This window comes from Sciurus vulgaris, assembly GCF_902686455.1.
Source record: "Sciurus vulgaris genome assembly, chromosome: 11".
In the NCBI taxonomy this organism is placed as follows: domain Eukaryota; kingdom Metazoa; phylum Chordata; class Mammalia; order Rodentia; family Sciuridae; genus Sciurus; species Sciurus vulgaris.
In genome coordinates this window covers 106,153,220-106,177,159 of record NC_136472.1, presented here as the reverse complement: position 1 = coordinate 106,177,159, position 23,940 = coordinate 106,153,220, and the positions used below count along the sequence as shown (strand labels likewise).

The 23,940-nt window shown below is 37.0% G+C and overlaps 1 protein-coding gene across 4 annotated transcripts in view; it reads left to right on the top strand.

Annotated features, from left to right (window-relative positions):
• Positions 1-2,654: 2,654 nt before the first annotated feature.
• Positions 2,655-23,940, top strand: part of ARHGAP20 (Rho GTPase activating protein 20) — a 121,396-nt gene continuing 100,110 nt past the window's right edge. For 3 of the 4 annotated variants that reach the window (XM_079101581.1, XM_079101580.1, XM_079101579.1), the window contains exons 1-2: positions 3,044-3,318; positions 16,891-16,973. In XM_079101581.1, the coding sequence (XP_078957707.1) occupies positions 3,214-3,318; positions 16,891-16,973 (188 nt within the window). In that variant the 5' untranslated portion in view covers positions 3,044-3,213. Of the gene's footprint in view, positions 2,788-3,043; positions 3,319-16,890; positions 16,974-23,940 lie in introns of those variants that run through there. The other variant, XM_079101582.1, reaches the window with a different exon arrangement.

The following is a 23,940-nucleotide window of genomic DNA, read 5'->3' as shown; positions in this document are numbered from 1 at the left end:
GTTTCATTGTCTAAAGAATGAAAGTACTAGTCCAGGATTGTTTTTTCCCCATCAAAACATCATCCTTTAACTATGCAGCCTAATCATGGAAGTGAAGATGGTGGTTTCTAATATCACATTCATTCACTCAAATGTAAGAAATTAAGAAAAATGTCATTGAGAGCACAATTGTGTGCCTGGCATAAAGAAGAAGAGACAAATAAAATGCAATATTTTATTTTAAGGCAAATAATATAGAAAATAGTATCATTATAATAGAGTTAAAAGGAGAAGGAAACACTTTACAGGAGGCAGTTGGCCAAATGATTAAGAACACAGTTTCTGAAGCAAACTTCTCAAGTTCAAATTTGGCTTGATTACTTACCAGCTGTTTTGAACACAACATTTAACCTAGCTTGGTTTTTCCATCTGTAAAATGGGGTAGTTAGGGAATCTATTTTTTAAGTTTATTACAAAGATAAAAGTGAATTCATAGATATATAATGTTTAGAATAGTGTCTGGGATACAGTAAGCACACCCAAAATGTTATCTGTTACAACTACAGAGATGCACTTAATCTTGAAATAAAGAAGATTTTCTCCGAGGTAATTTCTAACTGAAGTCCTGAAGATATCCTCAACAAATATTTATTGGGCATTTTCTAAACACTATGTAGTAGTGTAATGGGGGTGGAAATATAAAAGGCAATGAGAATAGCACATTCAAAGTCATGATGTTATGAAAAGTCAGGGTAAGTGATTGTTACAGTGAACAGGGTGAGACTTGAAGCCCAGCAAGAAATGACAAGAGAAAGAAGGAGGGGAGTTTGATTATAGGGCAGCCTTTTACATTATACTATGGCATTTAAAATTTATCCTATAAACATAAGATACCAAAGAAGGGTTTAAGCAAGGGAGTGGTATGATTGGATTTGTGTTCAAATCTTACTCTGGTGATAATCTGAAGCAGCTCAATTTTCTTTAGGAAGTGAGACCTGCCTCAAAACTCCTCCTGGGGAAAGGATAAAATGGTTTTCTATGCAAACCCAATCTAATGGATTTCAGAATAAAAGCACTTCCAAATTAAGAAGTGAAAGTGAGTTTTCCACATGTGCAGTAAAAATAATACTTTGAAGGAGCACAAGGCATTTGTCACACAAAAAATTATTTTATGATTCATGGAGCCTTCTGAGTGAAACAACCAACTCTAGTCTGGTCTTTCCACATCTCTCAAATTCTGTGTTTCATTAACAAACAAATAATTATTTTGCCTGATACTGCTTTAGACTTGGGGTTCAAGAGTGAACAAAAAAGGACAAAAGATTCCTGCTCTCTGGATATAGGGAATAAACATTAAATATATAAGTTACCTGAGATATTGAGATAAGTTATTGAAATAAAAAATGAAGCAAAGTTAGAAAAATTGGGAATGTCCATTCATGAAGGGAATTGAAGGAGGCAAAAAAGTCATAAAAGGATGATTTAAACAAGAAATAGAGGAGCTGCAAGCCCTCCACAGTGCAAAATTCTTGATAAAACTCTATGGTGGATGCAAGTCCAGTAGCTGCACACTGGTCTCAGCTGCAAAAAAAAAAAGTCCCCCTGAAAAACTGGGAGTTTACAGTTATAAAAGCATATAAATATAAAGCATATATTTATAAAGCATATAAATCTCATCTATCTATATATATGTAATATATATATGATTCATGAAGGCCTATGTAAGCCTACTTTAAACAATGTGATGTGGACAAGATTTAAAATGAACTGGAATACTGTATCCCCATTATTTTCACATTAAATTTGTGATGTCAGTGGTGGTGCTGGTAGCGTGTGTGCGCACGCGCGTGTGTGTGCATATGTGTGTATGTGTGTGTGTTTTGGACAGCATCCCCTGCTTGGAACTGAGCCTGCCAGGGTTCTATTCTTCTACAACCTGTCCTAATAACAGCCCAATCCCGGGCAGGAACCTTGCTTTTTTCCCTTCTTATCACAAAAACAAACCAATCCTGCAACCACCTAGTATCGTAGTGGTATCCTTCCTCGTTAATCTGCAACCTTTTTTTGTTTTGTTTTGTTTTTTGTTTTTTCCCAGTTCTGACTCCAAGGGAAGAATGCCACCTACCGAATCCTCCGCACCAGTCAGCCAGTCCTGTAAAGAGCAGCAATACTAACTCAACCCAGTTCGGCTCTAAAGCCGCTCCTCTGATTATTCTTCAGCCAGGGGGTGAGGGTGGGGGGGCCACTATTTGGGCTAACAGGAAGCTATGCTCTCAGCGCGGATATCTGATCAACACTTCCACATATTGTAGCCTTCTCAATAGCTAAGCCAGATTTCAGCGTCCTCTCTCTGCCTGCATTTTCCTTAATTGCGCTTTCGCGTTCAGAATGCCCGCATCTCTGCAGCCCGCAGACAGCGGGAAACGCGGGTGTAAACATGCAGGGGCTGCTGCAGTCAGCCGAGTTACCCAGACAGGCTATTAAGCGACTGCGAATTGCACAAGAGGTCAAGCGATGACACGGGGCTTCCAAATTTGAACCGCCGCTGCACTCTGAGACGTGCAACCCCACCCCGAGGCCTGGGGCGTGGGGCGGGGGTGGGGGTTCGCCGCAGTCCGCCGAAATCCAGAGAGGAATCACGGCAACTCCTGCGTTCAGGCTGAGGTCGCCACCGCTCCGCTGATGCATGCGCTGAAGCGGCGCCTTTCCCCCGGACGCCGCGGGAAAGGAAGGGGTCGGTGGAGTGGGCAGGGCTGCGTGAGAGGCGACTGTCCGTGCACTACAGGCCCGCGTGCTTGACCTGAGCCGGTGAGCTTCTCAGGGCTGGGCACACTAGGAGTACGGTCCGAGGTCGGTCAGTCAGTCGCCTGGTCCCTAATGCTATGTACACAGAAGGACGCGGGCGACCCACGCTGCTGCCCACCCGGAGGGCCGAAGCCGGAGGAGGGCGGCAGGGGGCGGTCCCGGCTGCGGCGCCCGGCGCGGAGGGGGCGGGCCCGAGGCGGGGCGGGCCGCGGCGCTGACGGGCGGTCGCGGCTGTGATCGCCTGCAGCCTGCGGCGCCGCGCGCAGGCGGCGGTACATGGCCCCGACGGGAGGCGCGCCGCCCGCACCGGAGCTGGGCTCCTTACCTGAGCGCGGCGGTGGCGCCTCGGCACGCGCGTCGTCGCCCCTCCAGCCGCAGATATGACCAATTAGCCTCTTCCTAGGCTGGATTCGCTTGCAGATTTTCTTCATGGAAGCGATGTCCCCCCAGCAGGAGACTCTAGGTGGGCAGCCTGGGCGCTCCTCTTCCCTGACAGGAGTGTCTCGAATCGCGGGAGGCACCGGCACCAAGAAGGTGAGGAGGCTAAGCTGGGGGGCTCGCGCCCGCCGCCGCCGCAGCCCCCACGCCGGCGCGCGCCCTCGCGTGGGTCGCGGCTGTGCTTGAGCTGGACGCCGCGAGGATTTAACGGTTAACGTTCAGGGTTCCCAGCGGCGGCGCTCTTGCAGACATTCCCGCCTTCGCTCGCCCCTCACGCCGTGCCGCGCCGCCGCTCCCCCGGTTACCCCTGAAGCCCCGGGTTCTCGGTATCTAGAGGCTTGATTGGCTTCGCAGCGGACCGCAGCCCCCTCCCCGTCTTCATCCGCCGCGGGAGCCGCAGCCCAGCGCATCCCTCAGTTCCCGAGCGCGGACCCCGTTTGAGGGGGGTCTCCTCTCCCTCCGAGTGCTGGGCCCCGGGTCACCGAGGTGGCCTTGGCAGGGTCAGCTCTGATGTCATCAGAGCCGGTGGCGCCTACCCGGGCGCCACAGCCGGCGATTAGGAAGGTAGGCGGTGGCGGGGCTCGGAGGCTGCGGGCTCGGCCGCTCACCTGGCGAGGCGGTGCGGGGAAGCTTGTGCTCCCACGCGGGGCGCCGAGGTCCCGGCGCTTCCGGGCTCCCGGTGGTGGTCAGAGTTGGAGGGGCAGATGTGGGATGCTAGCCGCGCTTGCTGTGGGCGCGGAGGTTTGGCCCGGCCTAGAAGCGGGCTGGGTGCGTGCCGGTGGGCTGCGGTGGAGGGTGGGGGGGCGGGGACTGCGACCTGAGCTCCACGCCCGCGGAGGGCTTGGCGGGGCGGGAGAGGGACCGGGTGCGAGTGTGGGCTCGGCGCGCGTGTTCCTGTCAAAGGTGGGAGAAGGGTTGCGGGAAACAACTTGTAGCGTTCCCTGCCCATGAAGGCGGTGCGCGGAGGTGGGAGGATTCCGACCCGGGTCAGGTTTCTTTGGAACAGTTAGCTGAGCAAGTGCACGTGGGCAGTGAGCTGCCGGCCGCGGCTTAGTCTCTCTCAGGAGTTGATTTGCGTGTCTTTGGCGATATCTGTTTCCCCCTCCTCCAGCCCAACATCTTCAGATATTTGGCCATTTTCATTCCTTGTCATGGTGGTGCCTTTGCAGCTTCTCTGGAAACAAGTTGCGATTAGAGGGAGAATCGAGCTCTTCCTTAAGAAACATTTTAAGGCATTGCATTGCTATAACTAGAGATTCAAGGAAGGGGTTGCACAGGCTCCCTGCTTGTCCAGATTTTACGGCCTTTAATAAATTTTCCCAACAGAATGGTGGGTTGGCTAGAGGTCAGCTGAAGAGAAGAGAGATGGGTGCATCAGGTATAGACGTCTATGTGAGCTCCCAAGGACCTTGACCATGTCGCAGAGCCATGTAGGGGTGTCTGTGAACTTGATGTATGGGTTGTAGTGCCGGCTCAGCCTTTGATGTATTGAGGCTGCCGTTTGTCCTTGTCGCTTTTTCCCCTTCAGAAATGGAGGGAGGATGTGTGTGATCAAGTCTTTCTAAATAAACACATGTGAATTTACCAGGTTAGCGGCACATTTAGGAAGGCAAATGAACGTTCAGTAATTGACATAGATTTTAAAGCATTGTTGATTTTTGTAAACTTAAGGAATTGGAAGAAAATCCAATTTATATCCCTGAACAATTTTCTTTCTTTTTTACGAAGGTTAATTAAGCATGCTTTAAAGCATTAAAAGTAAGCTTCATCATTTGTCAAGTAGTGCTTGTCCAGTAAATGAAGGGTAGTTTTACCATTTTTTTCTCATATTCCTTCTATTCAGCATAGCCTCTGTCTCCAAGATGGTGTCCTTCATTATAAAACATAATGGGTTGATATATTACCAAACCAGTACCTACTTTTGCAAGTTTGCTGGAAAAATTAAATATGAAATTGAGTGAATGATGACATGTGTCTACTTACACGTGTATTTAAAGGCTAACACTTATTCTTTGTAATTTTTCCCATGTCTGTAGTTCACATTATTGTGTCCCAGTTGTTCAAGCCAAAAATCTAGGATTCATTTTCAACTCATTTCCTTATATGCAACAACCAATCCGTCAGAATAGCTACTGTCACTTGCAATGTATCTTGAATTTCTGCTTCATTTTCTACTACTGCCTTTGTAGTGTTAGCCATGTCACCACCATCTCTCACTTGTACCTTTGCAGAACCTCATTGTCTAACACCTTTCTTATCCTAACATGATCCCCATTCTTCATTTAGCAGTATCAGAATGATCTTTTAAAAATGTGAATTTATCATGTTGCTCATCTACTTTAAATCCTGAAGTGGTTTTCCATCACCTTTATGATAAAATTTATTCTTTTTTCTTGGCAGCATCTACTTCTCCCACTTACCTGCCTCCCCTCCCCTTGCTTGTGTATTCTCCCACCAAGTGGACCTTCTTTTTCAAAGGTGGAGTCATCAGCTCAGGCCTATTTTAAGGCCTTGTTATTCCTTCTGCACCTGCCCCATGTCTTTATGGTATTTACTCTTAATGTTTAGATCTTAGGTCTCTCAGAAGCCTGTTTTGATTATCTAGAAGAAAGTAGCCCTCAGTCATACTCTACCTTCTACTTTATTGTCATTATCATTACTCTTTGCCTGATATTTTCTTATTTGCATTCTTATGTGTTACTTGCACCCCTCACCTGATTTTGAAAACCTTTAGAATAGGGATTCTAAATAGAATAGAGTAAGTTCAATATATTGTTTCAGGTTCTCTTCTCAGTGCCTAGAATGCATAATGAGATATCTCAGAGAATGCACTCAAATATCAACATGAAATCCATTTATGTTTTGTATACAGTTTATATACAGAGCTTGAAGTTAATTTTGTACAATACTTTAAGCGCACCTGTGTTTTGACTGCAGCCTGTTACACGAGGTCTAGTGTGGAACTTTGCACTTGTAGCTTAACATCAGAGCTCAAAAATTTTCAGATTTTAGAGCATTTTGAAGTGCAAATTTTTAGGTTAAGGATGCACAACCTGTAGACCAAAGTTTAACTATCTGTTAATGATCATTTGGATTATTTCCAGTTTTGACTGTTAAATGTGATCATTCATATACAAATCTGCATGGAAATTTGATTTTGTTTGGGGTAGACACTTAGGTATAAAATTAGTGGATCATTTTTTAGGTATATACTTAACTTTCTAAGATACTGTTGCTTTTTTTTTTAAGTGATTTCACAGTCTCATGAGCAGTATTTTAGAGTCCAATTTTTCCACATTTTCATCTGCACTTGTTATTGTCTATCTTTTTATTTATAGTCATCCTAGTGGGGTGTAAAGTAGTATCCAGTAGTTTTGGTTTGTGTTTTCTTAATAACTGATGACTGAGCATCTTTTCATGTGCTTATCTGTTGTGCATATATTATCTTTGGTTAAGTGTCTATTTTAGTATTTTGCCCAGTTTTAATTGAGTTGTTAGCTTTGAGTTTTGAGAGTAATTGATACATTCTGGATCCAAATTCTTCATCATATATATGATCTGCAAAATGTTTTCTCTCAGTCTGTGACTTGTCTTTCTTATCTCCAGACAGCATCTTTCAAAGAACAAAAATTATTTCATTTTAGTGATATCTAGTTCATTAGTTTTTCCTTTAATTTTACTTAATTGTAGTTAATTTTAATTTAAATAACCATGTTTAGGGATTGCTATATTGGACAGCACAGATCCAGAATAAGAGATAAACAATAACAAACATTTCTGGCTGTGGAGGCACACACCTTTAATTCCAGTGGCTTGGGAGGCTGAGGCAGGAGGACCTAGAGTTCAAAGCCAGCCTCAGAGACTTAGTCCGGCTCTAAGCAACTCAGGGAGACCTGTCTCTAAATAAAATGTAAAAACGGATTGGGGATGTGGCTCAGTGGTTAAGTGCCACTGGGTTCAATATCCAGTACCAAAAAAAAATTAATAAATGGTTATAATTGTTATTAAAGAAACAGACAAAAACCCTGATTAGGACAAATATGGATATTGAACCAGATCAGTCTGCATTAGAATATTCAAAGAGAAGACCTTTTTGAAGTCACCCTTAATTCTTTTATGGGTGAAAAAGAGCATGCTTTAAAAAAAAATTTCAGGAAATTCAAAGTTCCTAAGACAGGTATATTTGAGGAACTGTGTATAGATGCTATATAAGATGTTACGCTCTTATATTATAGCCACATTTATTTTAACCTCAGGTAGAGTTACCTGGCTGGATCACTTGACATATTTGCTTGTGAAAGGATTTGACTATTTCTAAAAATCAAATCCACCTTCAAAGAACAAAGATTTTCCATTGAAAATTTGAGGCTCTTCAAAAGAATATACAATAAATTCATATAATAATTCCAAAAAATAGAGTTCTAAAATATAATGGCATACAGATAATGCAGATAACCATATTTGTACAGGACCGTTTTAATGTCTGGAAGCATATATTTGAATCATGGGATGATTTGTGTTGGCTGTTACGGTTTGAATATGAGTTATCCTCCCAAAGCTCCTGTTAATGCAGGAATAGTTAGAGGTAAAATGATTGGATTATGAGATGTAACTAATCAATCCATCCTAGTTTAAATGGACTGTCTTGAGAGTAATTGTAGACTGGTAGAGCATGACTGAAGGAGGTGAGTCACTAGGGGAATGCCCCAGAGATGTGCATCTTCCTTGTGGCCCCTTCCACTCTTTCTGCTTCCTCACCAGTGTGATTTGAGCATCCTTCTTCTTTGGGCCCCTCCTTTATGATGTGCTGCCTCACCTTGGTCCCAGAGGCATGGAGTCAGCTGTGTATGGAATGAGACCTTGGAAACCATGAGCTCCAAATAAACTTTTCCTCCTCTAAATTGTTCTTATCAAGTATTTTGGTCCCAGAGACAAAAAGCTGACTAAAACTGACTTAAACATATTGACCCTTTGGTTTCACTTATTAATTGAAAACTGTTTAAATAGGTGAGTTTGTGGATAGGGAAAAGAGACTTAGAAACACAGGAAAGCAGTTAAGGGGAAATAATTCAACATCCTAATAATTCTTACATAAAATGCTACCGTTGTAAATTTCATTCTTTCTTTTTTATCTACTTCCTCTAGGTCCAAATCTGCTTATAGTGCTTAATAGTAGAACACCCCCAAGAACTGACTTCGCCATGTGTGTGTCTGGTACTGGAGCTTGAATGAAACCTCTTAGGGAATAAGCTTTAGTTTTATTTTTCTATATTGAGAAAAATATGCCCATGCTTCAACCAGTATCCTACTGAACCCATCTCTGGTGTTAATCACAAAATGAGTTGCATTAAATCAGGTACATAAAATTGTTTTGTTATATGTGCTGCAACTGCTAGGTAAATGTTTGGTAAACATTGACTAATAGTGACAGCCAATGATACAATCACTGGTCTAATTACTTTGGAACCTTTGTGGGGTTTATGCCTTGATATCTGTTACTTTTCAATGTTTTGTGTGAGGCAGATGTATTTTAGGAGCTCTTCAGCCAGGCTGATTTCCATGCTAATAACTCAACCTTGCTTTCGGTTAGAGAACTTGTCATTTTCTCCAGATAGATGTATAGGACTATATTTCAAATTTACCTGTGGGTGCACTGAATCCTGTACCTCAGATAATTCTGCTGTGGAAAATCCTGTGTGTGGGAAACCAGCTAAAACTCTCTCAATTCAGTAGGCTTTTTTATTATACATCTTGAATCTGAGAAGAAACACTCATATCCAATTCTTCTTACTTAAAATATGAACATAGTAATACATTTTAACATGGTAGAGGAAAAATTAACTTTTTATAACTCAAATTCATATATTAGAGCAGAATAAATCATAGTTTTCATAAAACCAAAGTTAATCTCTTATTTTTATGCATTTGTCTAAAACTTCCTATGACTTTAGCATTCTCCCAGGTTATGATTTGTTGAAAATTCTGCCAGACAAATGGCACATATTCAGTGGACTGAGAAGAAATGAGAAAACCGATGGTACCTACAGAAAATGAAATAGTCTCCAGTCAATAACTTAGATATCTGAATTCTTTAACAGTTCTTATCCTTCTGTCCCGAATGTGGTGTGGTATGGTTCTTTTCAATTTGGGGAATCTTGTACCTTTCAGGACTACATACAGCTTACCCCAAACATGTAATTATAATTAACTTGCTGCCTTTATAACTTAATTTACCACTAAAACTTGTGAACTATGCAGTGTCACAAAAGTAGCTATATAATGTCAAGGTTATATATGTGTATATGTATGAGGCTTGCAGGCACACAGCCCAGTTTATTTTATAATTTTTAAATCCTATTTATCTAGGACAAGTTTAGATTGGAAACATCCAACTGACAGCAGGAGCAACCTCATCAGCACTGTATGTCAGTGGTGTGCTGAGTAGTCTTGACCTAATTTTGACAGACACCTGTCAAGTGGCATCAATGAAATGTAAAACCTGTTTTTGGATGTCTGGTCACTTGTCTTTGGCATCTGAAAATGGAATTTATGTATGACCACATCAACTCACATATCAAAGATCTGGAACACCCAGCTGTTCTGTGGCCTTTCGCTTTCCTTATTTACCTGGGACCTAATTTACACCTAGGAGAATATATTCCTTCTTCTACACCTATATTGACTTCCTGGAACCTCAACTTTGATAATAGTTATTACTAGGTGACATTGTATGTGAGTCTGTATGGACTTGGTTCTGTTTTTATTCTTATTTGATGATACAATTCTTTGTGGTAGATAGGACAGGTATTATACTTATTTTAAAGAGAATCTGAGAAATTATATGGTAGAACTAGGGCCTAGAATTAAAGCCCAGTGTCTGTCTTCTAGTCCAGTGCCCGTTCTACATTACATAGATTTTCATGTTTATTGTACATCAAAGTGATAAATTTCTTGTGGAAAGAGGAAAGAGCTAAAAGTAAAAGTCTTTCTTAATCTCAGAAAGAAATTTATATCCCTTCACAGTAGTCTGTACTGTGGTATTCATTTTAGTTAAATGCTCAAACTGATTCTGGATGGGAGGATTTATGAATGAAAAAAAGATTATACTTATCACAGTGCAGACTGATACTGGGCAGAAAACTTTAACTTACCCAGTGGTCAAAATATCACTGTGATAATAGGAGCCAGAAGTAAGGTGCAAGGTTAAAAATAATTCTCTTTTTTGCTTGCAGAGCCAGTGTCTTTGAACTATAATTGTTCAGTGACTAGGGTATGTCTTCAAAAATAAATGCTGCAGGCATGCAGAGGAGGTAAAAAAAGAAAGTTTATTGCTCACTGAATTGCACAGACTAGTCACAAAAGGACTGATAATCAAATTTGAATAATCCAATTTGTAAGTTTTATTAAACATTTTTTCTACCCTTGAAAATTTGGAGTTCTTTAAAAGCTTTCTGCAAAGTTTTTCTTTTAATACTCTGCTTATTTATTTTACTTAAAAGTGACTTCTCCACCATTTCATTTGACTTTGAAATGCTTGGATTTTGTTTCTAAGCAAAATGTGAAAAAATGCAGTTCACCTCTGACTTAAATCTTTCATCCTCTTCCTTTTTTGATATGCTTTATTTTCATATAATTGCTTTGAGAGCTAAGAATGACTAGAGTCAGAGTGATTTAGAGATTGCAAAAATAGTGTTGTAGCTCTTGGGTGACAAGAACTTAAAATTTTAATTAGAGTTTATAGGCAGGTTTTTATGTAACAAGTGTTTTCCAAGTTCTGAAAAGTAAAAATACAGAACTTTATTTACCTGTTTATAACTTCATTTAATAGGCACACTTATGCTAGTATCTTAAAAATCTCATATATAGATGATGTTAATTCATTCACTTAACACACAACTCTTGAATTTACTGTGTGAAAACCCTAAAGAAGGCATGTGAGGAGTGGTGGCAAGCAGGTGGGTGCTTTGCACATATCTCTGAGGAATTCAGATGAAGAGTCACTGAAACATTTTACATAAAAATATATTGGACAGAAAAGACAGGTAATTTTCCATTTTCGTATTTTATACTTCAGATGATTGCTACAAGGAAGAATATTACAGCTTCTGACTTTGAACAAGTTTGCCCAAAGGTTTAATAGTTAGGTAGTTAGATTTTTTTTGTTTAACAAATTTAATTCATATATCATACAATTTACCTACTTTAAGTGTACAGTTCAATAACTTTTAGAATATTTCTAGAATTGTACATCCATCATCACACTTCTTAGTTATGATCTCCTAATCCCACATCCTCAGACCATAGACAAACATTAATTTATGCTGTCTCTTACGGTAAAAATAATTGGACATAACTTTACTATGTTCATATATGAATACATGACCAGTGTAATTCCACATCATGTACAACCACAAAAATGGGAAGTTATATTCCGTGTATGTATGATAGTGTCAAAATATATTATACTGTCACATATAATTAAAAACAAATTTTTAAAAATTTTTTTAAAAATTCAAAAAATCAATAAATTGAATTATAACATTCAATAAATAATATATTCTCTAAAAAATTATGCTGTTATTTGCTTATTCTGTACCATTTATATAAATGGAATCATATATGGGCTGTGACTTTTCTCTAAATTAGGGTGTTTTCAGGCTCATTCATGTTATGGCATGTATCAGTATTTCATCTATTGCCAAATAAAACTTTATAGTATAAATATATGCCATATTTTGTTTAGCTGTTCATCAGTTGATTGATGTTGGGGCTGTTTTCACTTTTGACTATTATGAATAGTGCTGCAGTGAACACTTTTATACAAGTTTTTGTACCTAGGAGTAGAATTTCAGGATCACATAACCATTTAAGGACCTGCAGTGTTATTTTCCACAGTAACTGAATTGTTTTACATGTCCACCAGTAGTGGAGTCGTCCAACTTCTCTTAAGTCTTCATCAGTAAGTTATTTATCATTTTTTAATTATAGTCATTCTAATTTGTAGGAAGTGACATTTCATCGTGAGCTTTATCTTAATTCTTGGAATTGTCCAGTTTGTCTGGGTTTTCTTTTCTTTCTTGTGTGTTGGGTGTCATATCTTGAAAATCATTGATTGCCTCATCCAAGATTGCCAATATTGTGCCTGTGTTTTTTTCTAAGATTTTTATAGTTTTAGCTCTTTCGTTTTAGGTTTTTAAATTGCTTTTCAGTTATTTTTTGTGTTTGGTGTGAGTTAGAAGTTCAGCTTCATTCTTTGCACATAGTTATCCAGTACTTTGTGGTTGTCTTTTTAGCATAAAATTACATAAAATTCAGTTTGGAGGTTGCTTAACACTTGGTAAATAGTTTGATATCAAAAAAATCATTTCCAAAAGATAAATTAAATTGTATACTTTTACCTATTTTCAAGAATGCAAAATAGTGTATCTCGTTTTAAAAATGGGTATATCTTACCCATTTTTTAAAAAAGATTACCTTTTACAAATATTCCCCCCACAAAAAAAGCAAATATTTCCTTCCAGAACAGTATCTACTATTTATTGAGTTTACTAAGTATAAACATCAAGTACTTATGAATTCTGAAGAATAGTCACACAGTGGATAATAATTTTTTAAGGTAACACAGAAATATACACTACTTAAGTTTACTGTCTGTTTCCTGTGAGGCAAAGAATCATAATTAATCCTGTCACAGAACAACTGTGAAATTTGTTGGTGCTAGTATAAGCATAACCTCAACCTGTCCTGACAAGTTTGTTCTATTATACATTTGTAAAGAAATCAGTAGTCTCACTCTGTCTTGATATATTGTGTTTCATGTAATTGTTATAAACAAGAAGAAAATCCAAGTTTTTTTCTGAGTATCAGTAAATTTGTTTCAGAGTTCCCATTGTCACTTTGTTTTGCTATTTGAGCAAATGAAATCTATTTATTTTGAAAGAATTAATACATAAATCTGCTGATTAAATTTCATTCTATTTGGTATTCTTTTTATTACTTATAAGCAAGATGAAGTCTGCAAATCCTAAATGCATAGTGCATATATTATTTGTTTTCTTGCATATTCAGGGTGAATATCACAAATAGAAAGTACCTAAAAAAACTATGTAGTCCAAATTTTCTCATTTTATAGGTAAGGAAATAGAGGCTCAGAGAAGTGGCTGAATCATCTTGTGTTACATATCTCATTCGTGGTAGGGTAAGTCAGAGTACACATAGTAGGACCTCAAATAAAAATGGTATTCTGCCTATAATTTGATTGCTTTCTTTTCAATATGAATCCAGCTTGAATGAGTGGATAGATATGCTTAGTATTTGACAGTATCTGACAGTTTTATTATTCAGAAAACAGTCTAATCACTATGCAAATGATCTCTAACATTAGCTTTTCATGAAAAAGTTCTATTTTAATAGCACCTTTACAGAGGAATATTTGTCACCTTGGTTTGATTATCTCTTCTGTGGTTAATAGCTATCACTCTGAAATATATTCTTAAATCAGAAGGTTGCTTAATTTGAGGTCCATAGAGTCCTGACAAATCCATTTTATAGGCATTTCCGAACCCACTAAAATTGTGTGTAAAACTTAGTTCACAAATTTCTCAGAGTCAATCTTCAAGGTCACCCTGCATTCTCATTCTATAATATTCCTCCATTTCTATTTTGCCTTATCTTGAAAAATACCTACTTTCCTCCACTGGTCCTGCGATATTAATTTAGAAATGATTACTGTCCCAAATTAAAAATGTCAGATCATTTTAACTTTTTTTCATAGGCTGTTTTCTCCACATTTTAAATAATTTTATGACGAACTTTTGAACCCTTTCCAAATTCTTCATAAACCTGAATGCTAAGGAACTCAGAATTAGAAATCATATACTGGAGCTGAAGAAATCACGTACTAATGAACATCTAGTTTAGGATCTTGGATCTGTTGATAGTAATGTCAGAGCATTAGGGGAAGCAGACATAAAGTTGTAGAGATAGGTCATAGAACAGCCCCACAAGATAGGTTAGGCAGACCTTCTAGGTCAAAACAGACAGGGCCAGGGGTTTAGGTGAAATTAACAGGATTGGGCACATTTCAGTTTTTGAAGTAAGAAAAATATAGGTCCTGAATAAAAGGAACCAGGATAGGGAGTAGGAATCAAGCTCAAACCCAAAATAAGTCAAAAACAAATGAGTCAAAACTGTAGAACAAGAATCCTGGTTAATCTTGAAGACTAGATCTTTGAGAATTTGTGAAATTAAGTTTTACACAACTTCAGAGTCCAAATATGGATCCCTTATGAAATAACAGAATCCTATAAAAGATATAGAACATAGCTTGATGCATATGAACAAACTGTCCCCATTCTTAAGTCACTTCAGTTTTCCAATATTAAGACTGTATGAGGAGATGCTGCTGTAGTTTGCAATACAAATACTTATCTCCAAAGTTTCCTTTCTCTCTGCAACTTTGCACTTAAAGCAACTCAAGACTTTAGATCCCTGAGGGTTGTTTTTAAGGGGTGTGACTAATGGAAACAGTGAGGTGGAGCTTGCAAGCTGTAATATATAAGCTAGGTTATTGAAATCACTGAAGTTGGGAGGATTTGGACTCTCTGGGAATCTGATGACAATATGGGCTGTTTCTCCACAAGACAGGTGAAGTACAAATCATGCAGAAAATTTTTATACAAGTAAGCTTGGGGTCTAAAACTGATTCATGGTTAATAACACCTGATTGATGTGTTTGATATTCTGTATTTCTTAACCCTTTTGTTTCCTGTCCTTCATTAATGTTTTATAGAATTTCCTTAACTGGTGTCTCATCTGCTTAGGAGATTTGGGAATATAGTTTCCATATGTGAACTTAAAGATTAAGGTGGGAAACACCAATACAGAGGCCAAAATAGTGGCTGCGGTGATTTGAGACAGATCCCTGGGAGCTTGGTGAATTTGTAGGATGAGAATTTGCCAGAGAAATTCAGTGTCTCTATCTGGATGGTTTTTACTCAATTCCTGTGTTCAGATCTAGGTTCTATTTTACTGGCTAAGAAGTGGTTCCTTTGTGAACCATGTAAAGGGATACATTGAGCCCATCTAGTTTTAAATGGTTCCTTTTAGAGCACCATCCACTTCCAAAGCATGGCTGGCCTGGACCCTTGGGCAGTGAGTAAGACCTCTCAGTCTAATACTCAAGATAGTGCAAGAAGGTATAACTGGAAGAATGATTGTTATTTGTGAGTATATTGTGACTCTTACTTATCTATCTCTAGAACCAGGTCCTCTGACTGTTAAAATATGTAAGATTGAATTTATGGAGTAATTAATCCAGAAAAGTTAAGTTGAATAAGGCCTCATTTACCACAAATTTTAGGTCACTGGAAAAGTATCCAAAGTATCGGTTTATCTTATATTTTACCTAAAAAAAAAGAATAAAATTTTTTTTCTTTCATAAGTTACAGCAAAAAAAAAAAAAAAAAAAAAAAGTTTTTGCAGAAGACATTCCCAAATGTGTAAATATTTATATTTAAAACACAATATAGGGGAAAAAGGTACACTCATACATTGCTGGTGGGGTTGCAAATTAGTACAGCCACTCTGGAAAGCAGTATGGAGATTCCTCAGAAAGCTTAGAATGGAACCACCATTTGACCCAGCTATCCCACTCCTTGGCCTATACCCAATGGACTTAAAATCAGCATACTACACAGATACAGTCACATCAATGTTCATAGCTGCTCAATTCACAATAGCCAGATTGTAGAACCAACCTAGATGCCCTTCAGTTGATGAATGGATAAAGAAACTGTGGTATATATATATATATATAATGGAATATTACTCAGTCATGAAGAATGATAAAATTATGGCATTTGCAGCAAATGGATGAAATTGGAGAATATCATGCTAAGTGAGATCAGCCAGTCTCAAAAAACTAAAGGACGAATGATCTTGCTGATAAGCAGATGAGGACATATAATGGGGGGTAGGGGGGGTTAGTGTTAGGGTTAGGGTTAGGTTTAGGGTTAGGGATAAGGAGGGTGGTAAGAATGGAGGAAGGAAGGACTGTATAGAGGGAAAAAGGGTGGGAGGGGTGGGGGGGAAGGGAAAAAATAACAGAATGAATCAAACAACATTGCCCTAAGTAAATTTATGATTACACAAATGGTATGCCTTGACTCCGTGTACAAATAGAGAAACAACATGTATCCCATTTGCTTAAATAATAAAAAAAAAGAAAAAAAACACAATTTAAAGGTTAATTGCATGTTTATGTAAGAATCTGGTTGCTATGCTTCTGTTTTAACTTGTTTTTCTCATCTTTCCTTGACCTCTCCAAGTCCTTTCTTTCTATGAAACTTGGTTAGGGTCCTATTAGTAGAGCCTAACCTAATGATACTTTGTGTTATGAATGAAATAGTATATGCCCAATATCTCGCATAGGACCAGACACACAGGAAGCAATACTAATGGTTATGATGGTACTTTTCCAAAATAGTCTAGTCAACCTTTAACCTCTTTATTCTCTGACCACAAAAAACACTTACTGCTTATACTACTTTTTGGCACTTAACTATCCTATTTTAGATGTTATAGTTTTAAAATCCTTAATGAAATCATATATTTCCCTTACAAGCCATCTGACCTGGCCTTCATTTTGATTTTTTTCCCCTTTAACAGAAAATGAAAACACTTGCAGAAAGGAGAAGAAGTGCTCCATCTCTTATCCTGGATAAAGCTCTGCAAAAACGGCCTAGTACCAGGTAGGTACAAAACTTTATATACACATTTGATTTGTGCTTAGAAATTTATATTAGATGTGTTTTTGGGATTATGTGCTTTTGTTTTTTTAATGTGTGGGATTATTTGTTTATCAGTACCAGAATTCTCTGTTTAATAATAGAAAACAGGACCTCTGTTCTGAAATTATTTGATAAGACCTATTTTTTTTTTCTCTTTTTGGGTACTGGGGATTGAACCCAGGAGCACTTAACCACTGAACCACACATCCCCAGCCTTTTTAAATATATTTTTTATTTAGAGACAGGGTCTCACTAAATAGCTTAGGGCCTTGCTAAGTTGCTGAAGCTGGCTTTTAACTCATGATCCTCCTGCCTCAGCCTCCTGAGCAGCTGAGATTACAGGCTTGCACCACGAAGCCCAGTGATAAGACCTATTTTTTTATGGGAATCAGAGCCCTTCAGAGCTAGTGTATGTGTTTGGTTACCATCAAACTGATTCAGAAGTGAATCTTACATCACATAGTAACAAACATGAAGGTTCCACATCATGTCAAACTTTACTTGTAGAAACAATTAGAAATCATAATACTGAAAAATAAATTTCAGTTATGCACAAAAATTTCCTTATTTTTTGTCACAAGATGATGCCTGTACATGGATGAGCTATTTTAACCAATTTTAGATATAAAGAAAGATAACGATAATAAGATTGTTTTTAAGTTGTATTGGTTAGTTAGTAAAATTCAAAATGAAAAATGCAGGCTAAATAGCTATTAAAATGGCCATTTTGCCTATTAAGGCTAAGTATTATTTTGATGGAAATTTTCAGGAAGTCTTTTATAATGTGTAGAAATTGAATGGATATTCAGTCATTAATGTATTCATTTTAAATGGCATTTTAACTCAGGAGTTTTTGTGTTCAAACCCTGTGATGACATTCCCTTAAGCAAGAAATCCTTTTATGTAAAGAGAAGCCATTGTCATCTTTGTTTAAAGTGAGAGCACACTAATAACTATCAGTCCTAAGAATTATGTGCTAATTTAACAAAATATATGTAGACATATGGAAGTTTTTTAGTGCCAAAATAAATTCCATTTCCCAATCTCAATTTCTGAAAATTATCAAAATACATTTCAATATCATATGTAAACGACTTTGGATTATTTGCTTTAGCGTATCTTTGCATTAATGTAGATAAAAGAGTGGTTAATTGACCTTAATTGCCAAAAGTGCGGTGGAAAGTTTTTTTTTTTTTAATTTTTTTTTCTATTTCAGTGTGGAAAGTATTTTAAGAGGAGGTGGATACAGAAAGGAGGCAGAATTATCAATGTATCTGTTAATTCTCTTTTGTATATGTAAAGATTTGTTGTTCACTATTTTTTAATAGATTCAGTTTTAGGTGAAATTTATTAGTGGCTTCTAGGTTAGAGGTGAACTAGGCTTTTTAGTTAAAAATAGTCCTGATATCATTTATCATATAAAGAAGCTTCAGCCTGATCTCAGGAATCAGTAGGCACTTTCCCCCAGCCCAAGGCTAGAATCTATATTAGCATGCATATAGGTACTGAAACTTGCTAAGATGCATAAGTTTCATATAAACCAGTGGCTCCCAAATCAATGGTACTAACCTTTAGGGGGCATTTTGGAGTTGTGTGGAGCATTGAGTTTTTCACAGTGAATTAGTGGGCCCAGAAATGTTGGCCTGTGTAAAGCACAGAAAATCCTACATAGCAAAGAGCTGTTCAATTCCTGCATAGCTTTTGAATGTCCTATGTATGGAATATTTGTAAAGGGGGGAAAACCTTTATGTAGTTTTCTATGCCTAAAGCATATTTTATTTATGAACACAAAAGTATTTCATACATTTTATAAATACTAAATTTCCTGAAATGCAGCTTTGTAAATCAAGAGATAATTGTACTTGATATTGTTTGGGACCATTTCCAAAAATCACTTGGCTATACTTCATTTTTGTTTTCTTGTTGCGTGAGATAGTTTTTTTTAATTCTACCTCTCTTAAATTTAAATGTATCAATTTTAAGTAGGTGTAAGCATCTATTTCATTGCCTTTTAATATAGTCATGCTTGAGCAGGTACATATTGAAATACAAAATTAATTATTGTCATTTTATTTTTCCTTTATATTGCTATTAGAATATTTTGTTAGTGTGTTTGAAATTATTTTAAATACCCATGAATTTCATTTCAAGATATAAAAGGAGAAATATAAAAGGAGAAATTAAATTATATAGACTTTTATGTAATAGAAGGGTGTTGGATCTAGTAGGATCAAGAACCACTAAGATAAATGAGGTGCCAGGTTAGGAAAAGTGCTCACACTTATCTGACTTACCAGGAAAGGTAATTTATTATTGTTTTGGGTTAGAGAATCAATCTAATAATGTATAGCCATGTCCCTCCCCTTCCTTTTTACCTCCACAATGATGGGTGTTTATGTTAGAGTCAGTTCCCCAAATTCCTGTCTCCATAGTCACAAAATACAATGGGTTTAGTGTCAAAATACCCCTAGAGAAAATGTTTTGAGTTAAAGTTGTATGTGTTTTAAATTAACTTATTTCCTATTAGTTTCTATAGGTCAATAAAAAGTGTAGAAATGCTAAGGAACAGGACATTCTTACAGAAATGATGTTTTTAAACTCTGTGTACCTGTTGGTGGTTAGACTCTGAATCTGTACGGAATATTTGTAAGTAGTATAATTTTAGTTTGGGAAAGAGCCTTAAAGGTGACCTAGTCTGATAATTTCCAGAACTTTCTAACTTGGTATTCTGCAGTGGGACTCAGGCATCTGCATAAATTTCAAAATCTCTCTGTAGTTCACTCTGGTGCATTCCTTTTTTAATTTTTTTTTTTATTTTGGTAGGAACACTATGAGTTCTACCACTTTACAATATACAATGTATTATTGCTATTTATAGGATTCTGATGCACTTTTGATGGAGAACCACTGAGATATAAAAGAATCCTTTTGTACTTATTTGCTTATAAAATAGAATATCAAAATGGTTTTGAGAAAGTATTTTAAATTAATAAAAGTAATTCATATTTCTTATAAAGCAAACAATAGGAATATGTATAAAACAAAAAGTAAAGTCCTCACTTCATCCCCAGGGGTAGCCACTGTTAATAATGTATATATTTTTTTAAATTCTTATATATGCACAAGTTATTGGAATTTTGATTTACTTTCCCTCATGTTTAAATTCTCACTTTAGCATAGATAAATTAGTCATTTCCATTTTCAAGTCTCTTGCAGTTTTTGTAATTGGAGATCAAACCTTATTACAATAGACATTCCAAAAGTCTGAATTTTGTCTGTCTTTACATAATATATGTTCTTGAAAAGTTTTATAAATCAGATTTTTATAAAGTATCCAGTTTGCTTTTTAAAAGAAATACATAGTAAATTGTTTAAATTAAAGGACTTCTGTTTTTCAAAGTTGTCAAAAATAATTAAGATTTATATAATTAAAGTTTTGCTTTTATATGTTACATGCCAGAAACATGAAAAGTCTCTGATGTCCAAGATGATAATACATCTATTTCATGTAGAATGTTACACAGAAAACTTCTAGTACCTCCCCGGAAGTCATTATATCTTGAGATACAACATGGGAACTAGCCTGCAAAAGATTTGTATGCAATATTGGGCAGACATCAAAGAAACAGTATTTTATGTATTGGCATTTTATTTTTCTTGGCTTTTTGGTAGAACTATTTCTACTATTGTCCCATGGTTAACTTGCTACTTAATAAGATGATAAAGCTTTTACCCAAAGTTTAACAAAATATCTGCAGGGGATTTAACATTTCACAGCTGCTACATATCAATTTTTTTAATTTAACATATAAGCTAGATTTAAAGAAGGAGGAGGAATTGGATGAATTGATGAGTTTACTGTATTTATGCATGCCTTAAACAGTTTTATCACCAGCGTTCTTTGATGAACCCATTGAGTACACAAGAGGTAATTTACAGATTTTAACATTTTTTGTCTGTGGACACCATTCAAATTATTTGAAGGTGGTTTCTCTAAGTAATGATTTTATACGGGGAACAGCAGATTACAGACCTCTTTCATACTCAGAAGATGGGAGTTTTCTGAGGTGAGTGTTATAACACGGCTACATTCAGCTGCTTTTCTTCTTCAGCACAGTGGTGTTCAGTTCTTTGTTTAAGATTGACCTCATCTTGTGTCATAGTTATCCTTCTTGTTAAGACTCTGGGCACATATATTAAAGGGTTATTTCCTTGAAAGTAGAATGAGGTGTTGAACTATATTACTTGTTAAAACCCTTATAATCCTATAATTATATGATTATGATTTGTTAAAATTCCATAAATCAAGACTTCATTACCTATATCCTGAATTCTAAACATACCACACTTAATAGCCTTGGTTCAAATTTCAATTCCATCAGGAGCCCTTCTAACCCTTTATAAATAACATTCATCCTATCATACCACCTTGTGTACCTTTTAATCATGGCACCTATGTGTCACTCTTTAGTGTCTTAGCACACATTAAGTAATAACATAATATTTTAATAAAATAATCAAGTGATAATAGTAATAAAATAATAATACCCAATTCTTTCCTCTTCGGTAAATCTAGCTTGTTCATTAAATTTAAAAAATCGACATGTAGCAGCTGTTTTAAATGAAAGGATTCTTTTAAATTCCCCTACATATGTTTTGTTAAACTTTGTGTAAAAACTTTATCATCTTATTATTATTTTTATTTATTTTTTTTATTGTAAACAAATGGGATACATGCTGTTTCTCTGTTTGTACATGGCGTAGAGGCGTACCATTTGTGTAATCATAAATTTACATAGGGTAATGTTGTTTGATTCATTCTGTTATTTTTTCCCTTCCCCCCACCCCACCCACCCCTCTTTTCCCTCTATACAGCCCTTCCTTCCTCTATTCTTGCCCCTCTCCCTAACCCTAACTCTAACCCTAACACTAACACCTCCCTCCCCCCATTATGTGTCATCATCCACTTATTAGCGATATCATTCGTCCTTTGGTTTTTTTGAGATTGGCTTATCTCACTTAGCATGATATTCTCCAATTTCATGCATTTGCTGCAAATGCCATAATTTTATCATTCTTTATGGCTGAGTAATATTCCATTGTATGTATATATACATATATATATACATATATATATGTATATATATATACCACATATATATATATATATATATATATATATATATATATATATATATATATATATACCACAGTTTCTTTTGCCATTCATCAACTGAAGGACATCTAGGTTGGTTCCACAATCTGGCTATAGTGAATTGAGCAGCTATGAACATTGATGTGGCTGTATCTGTGTAGTATGCTGATTTTAAGTCCATTGGGTATAGGCCAAGGAGTGGGATAGCTGGGTCAAATGGTGGCTCCATTCCAAGCTTTCTGAGGAATCTCCACACTGCTTTCCAGAGTGGCTGCACTAATTTGCAGCCACACCAGCAATGTATGAGTGTACCTTTCTCCCCACATCCTCGCCAACACCTGTTGTTGCTTGTATTCTTGATAATCGCCATTCTAATTGGGGTGAGATGGAATCTTAGGGTGGTTTTGATTTGCATTTCTCTTATTACTAGAGATGTTGAACATTTTTCCATATATTTGTTGATTGCTTGTAGATCTTCTTCTGTGAAGTGTCTATTCATTTCCTTAGCCCATTTGTCGATTGGATTATTTGCATTCTTGGTGCAGAGTTTTTTGAGTTCTTTATAGATTCCGGAGATTAGTGCTCTATCTGAAGTATGATTGGCAAAAATTCTCTCCCACTCTGTAGGCTCTTTCTTCGCATTGCTGATAGTTTCCTTTGCTGAGAGAAAGCTTTTGTTTGACTCTATCCCAGTTATTGATTCTTGCTTTTATTTCTTGTGCTAAGAAGTCTGGTCCTAAGCTAACATGTTGAAGATCTGGACATACATTTTCTTCTATAAGATGCAGGGTCCCTGGTCTGATTCCGAGGTCCTTAATCCGTTTTGACTTTAGTTTCGTGAATGGTGAGAGATATGGGTTTAGTTTCATTCTGTTGCATATGGATTTCCAATTCTCCCAGCGCCATTTGTTGAAGAGGCTATCTTTTCTCCATTGCATACTTTTGGCCCCTTTGTCTAGTATGAGAAAATTGTATTTATTTGGGTTTGTGTCCGTGTCCTCTATTCTGTACCATTGATCTAACTTTCTATTATGGTACCAATACCATGCCATTTTTGTTACTATTGCTTTGTAGTAGAGTTGAAGATACCCCCTGCTTCACTCTTTCTGCTAAGGATTGCTTTAGCTATTCTGGGTTTCTCATTCTTCCAGATGAATTTCATAATTGCTTGCTCTATTTCTGTAAGGTACGTCATTGGGATTTTAATTGGAATTGCATTGAATCTGTTAGCACTTTTGGTAGTATGGCCATTTTGACAATATTAATTCTTCCTATCCCAGAACATGGGAGATCTTTCATCTTCTAAGGTTTTCTTTAATTTCTTTCTTTAGTGTTTTGTAGTTCTCATTGTAGAGGTCTTTCACCTCTTTTGTGAGATTGATTCCCAAGTATTTTATTTTTTTCAAGGCTATTGTGAATGGGGTAGTTTTCCTAATTATTCTTTCCAAAGATTCATCACTTATGTATAAAAATGCATTAGATTTATGTGCATTGATCTTATATCCCGCTACTTTACTGAATTCACTTATGAGTTCTAAAAGTTTTCTGGTGGAATTTCCTGGTTCCTCTAAGTATATAATCATATCATCAGCAAATATGGATAGTTTGAGTTCTTCTTTTCCTATTCATATCCCTTTAATTTGTTGGTCTGTCTAATTGCTCTGGCTAGAGTTTCAAGGACAATATTGAATAGAAGTGATGAAAGAGGGCATCCCTGCCTTGTTCCAGTTTTTAGGGGGAATGCTTTCAGTTTTTCACCATGTAGAATGATAC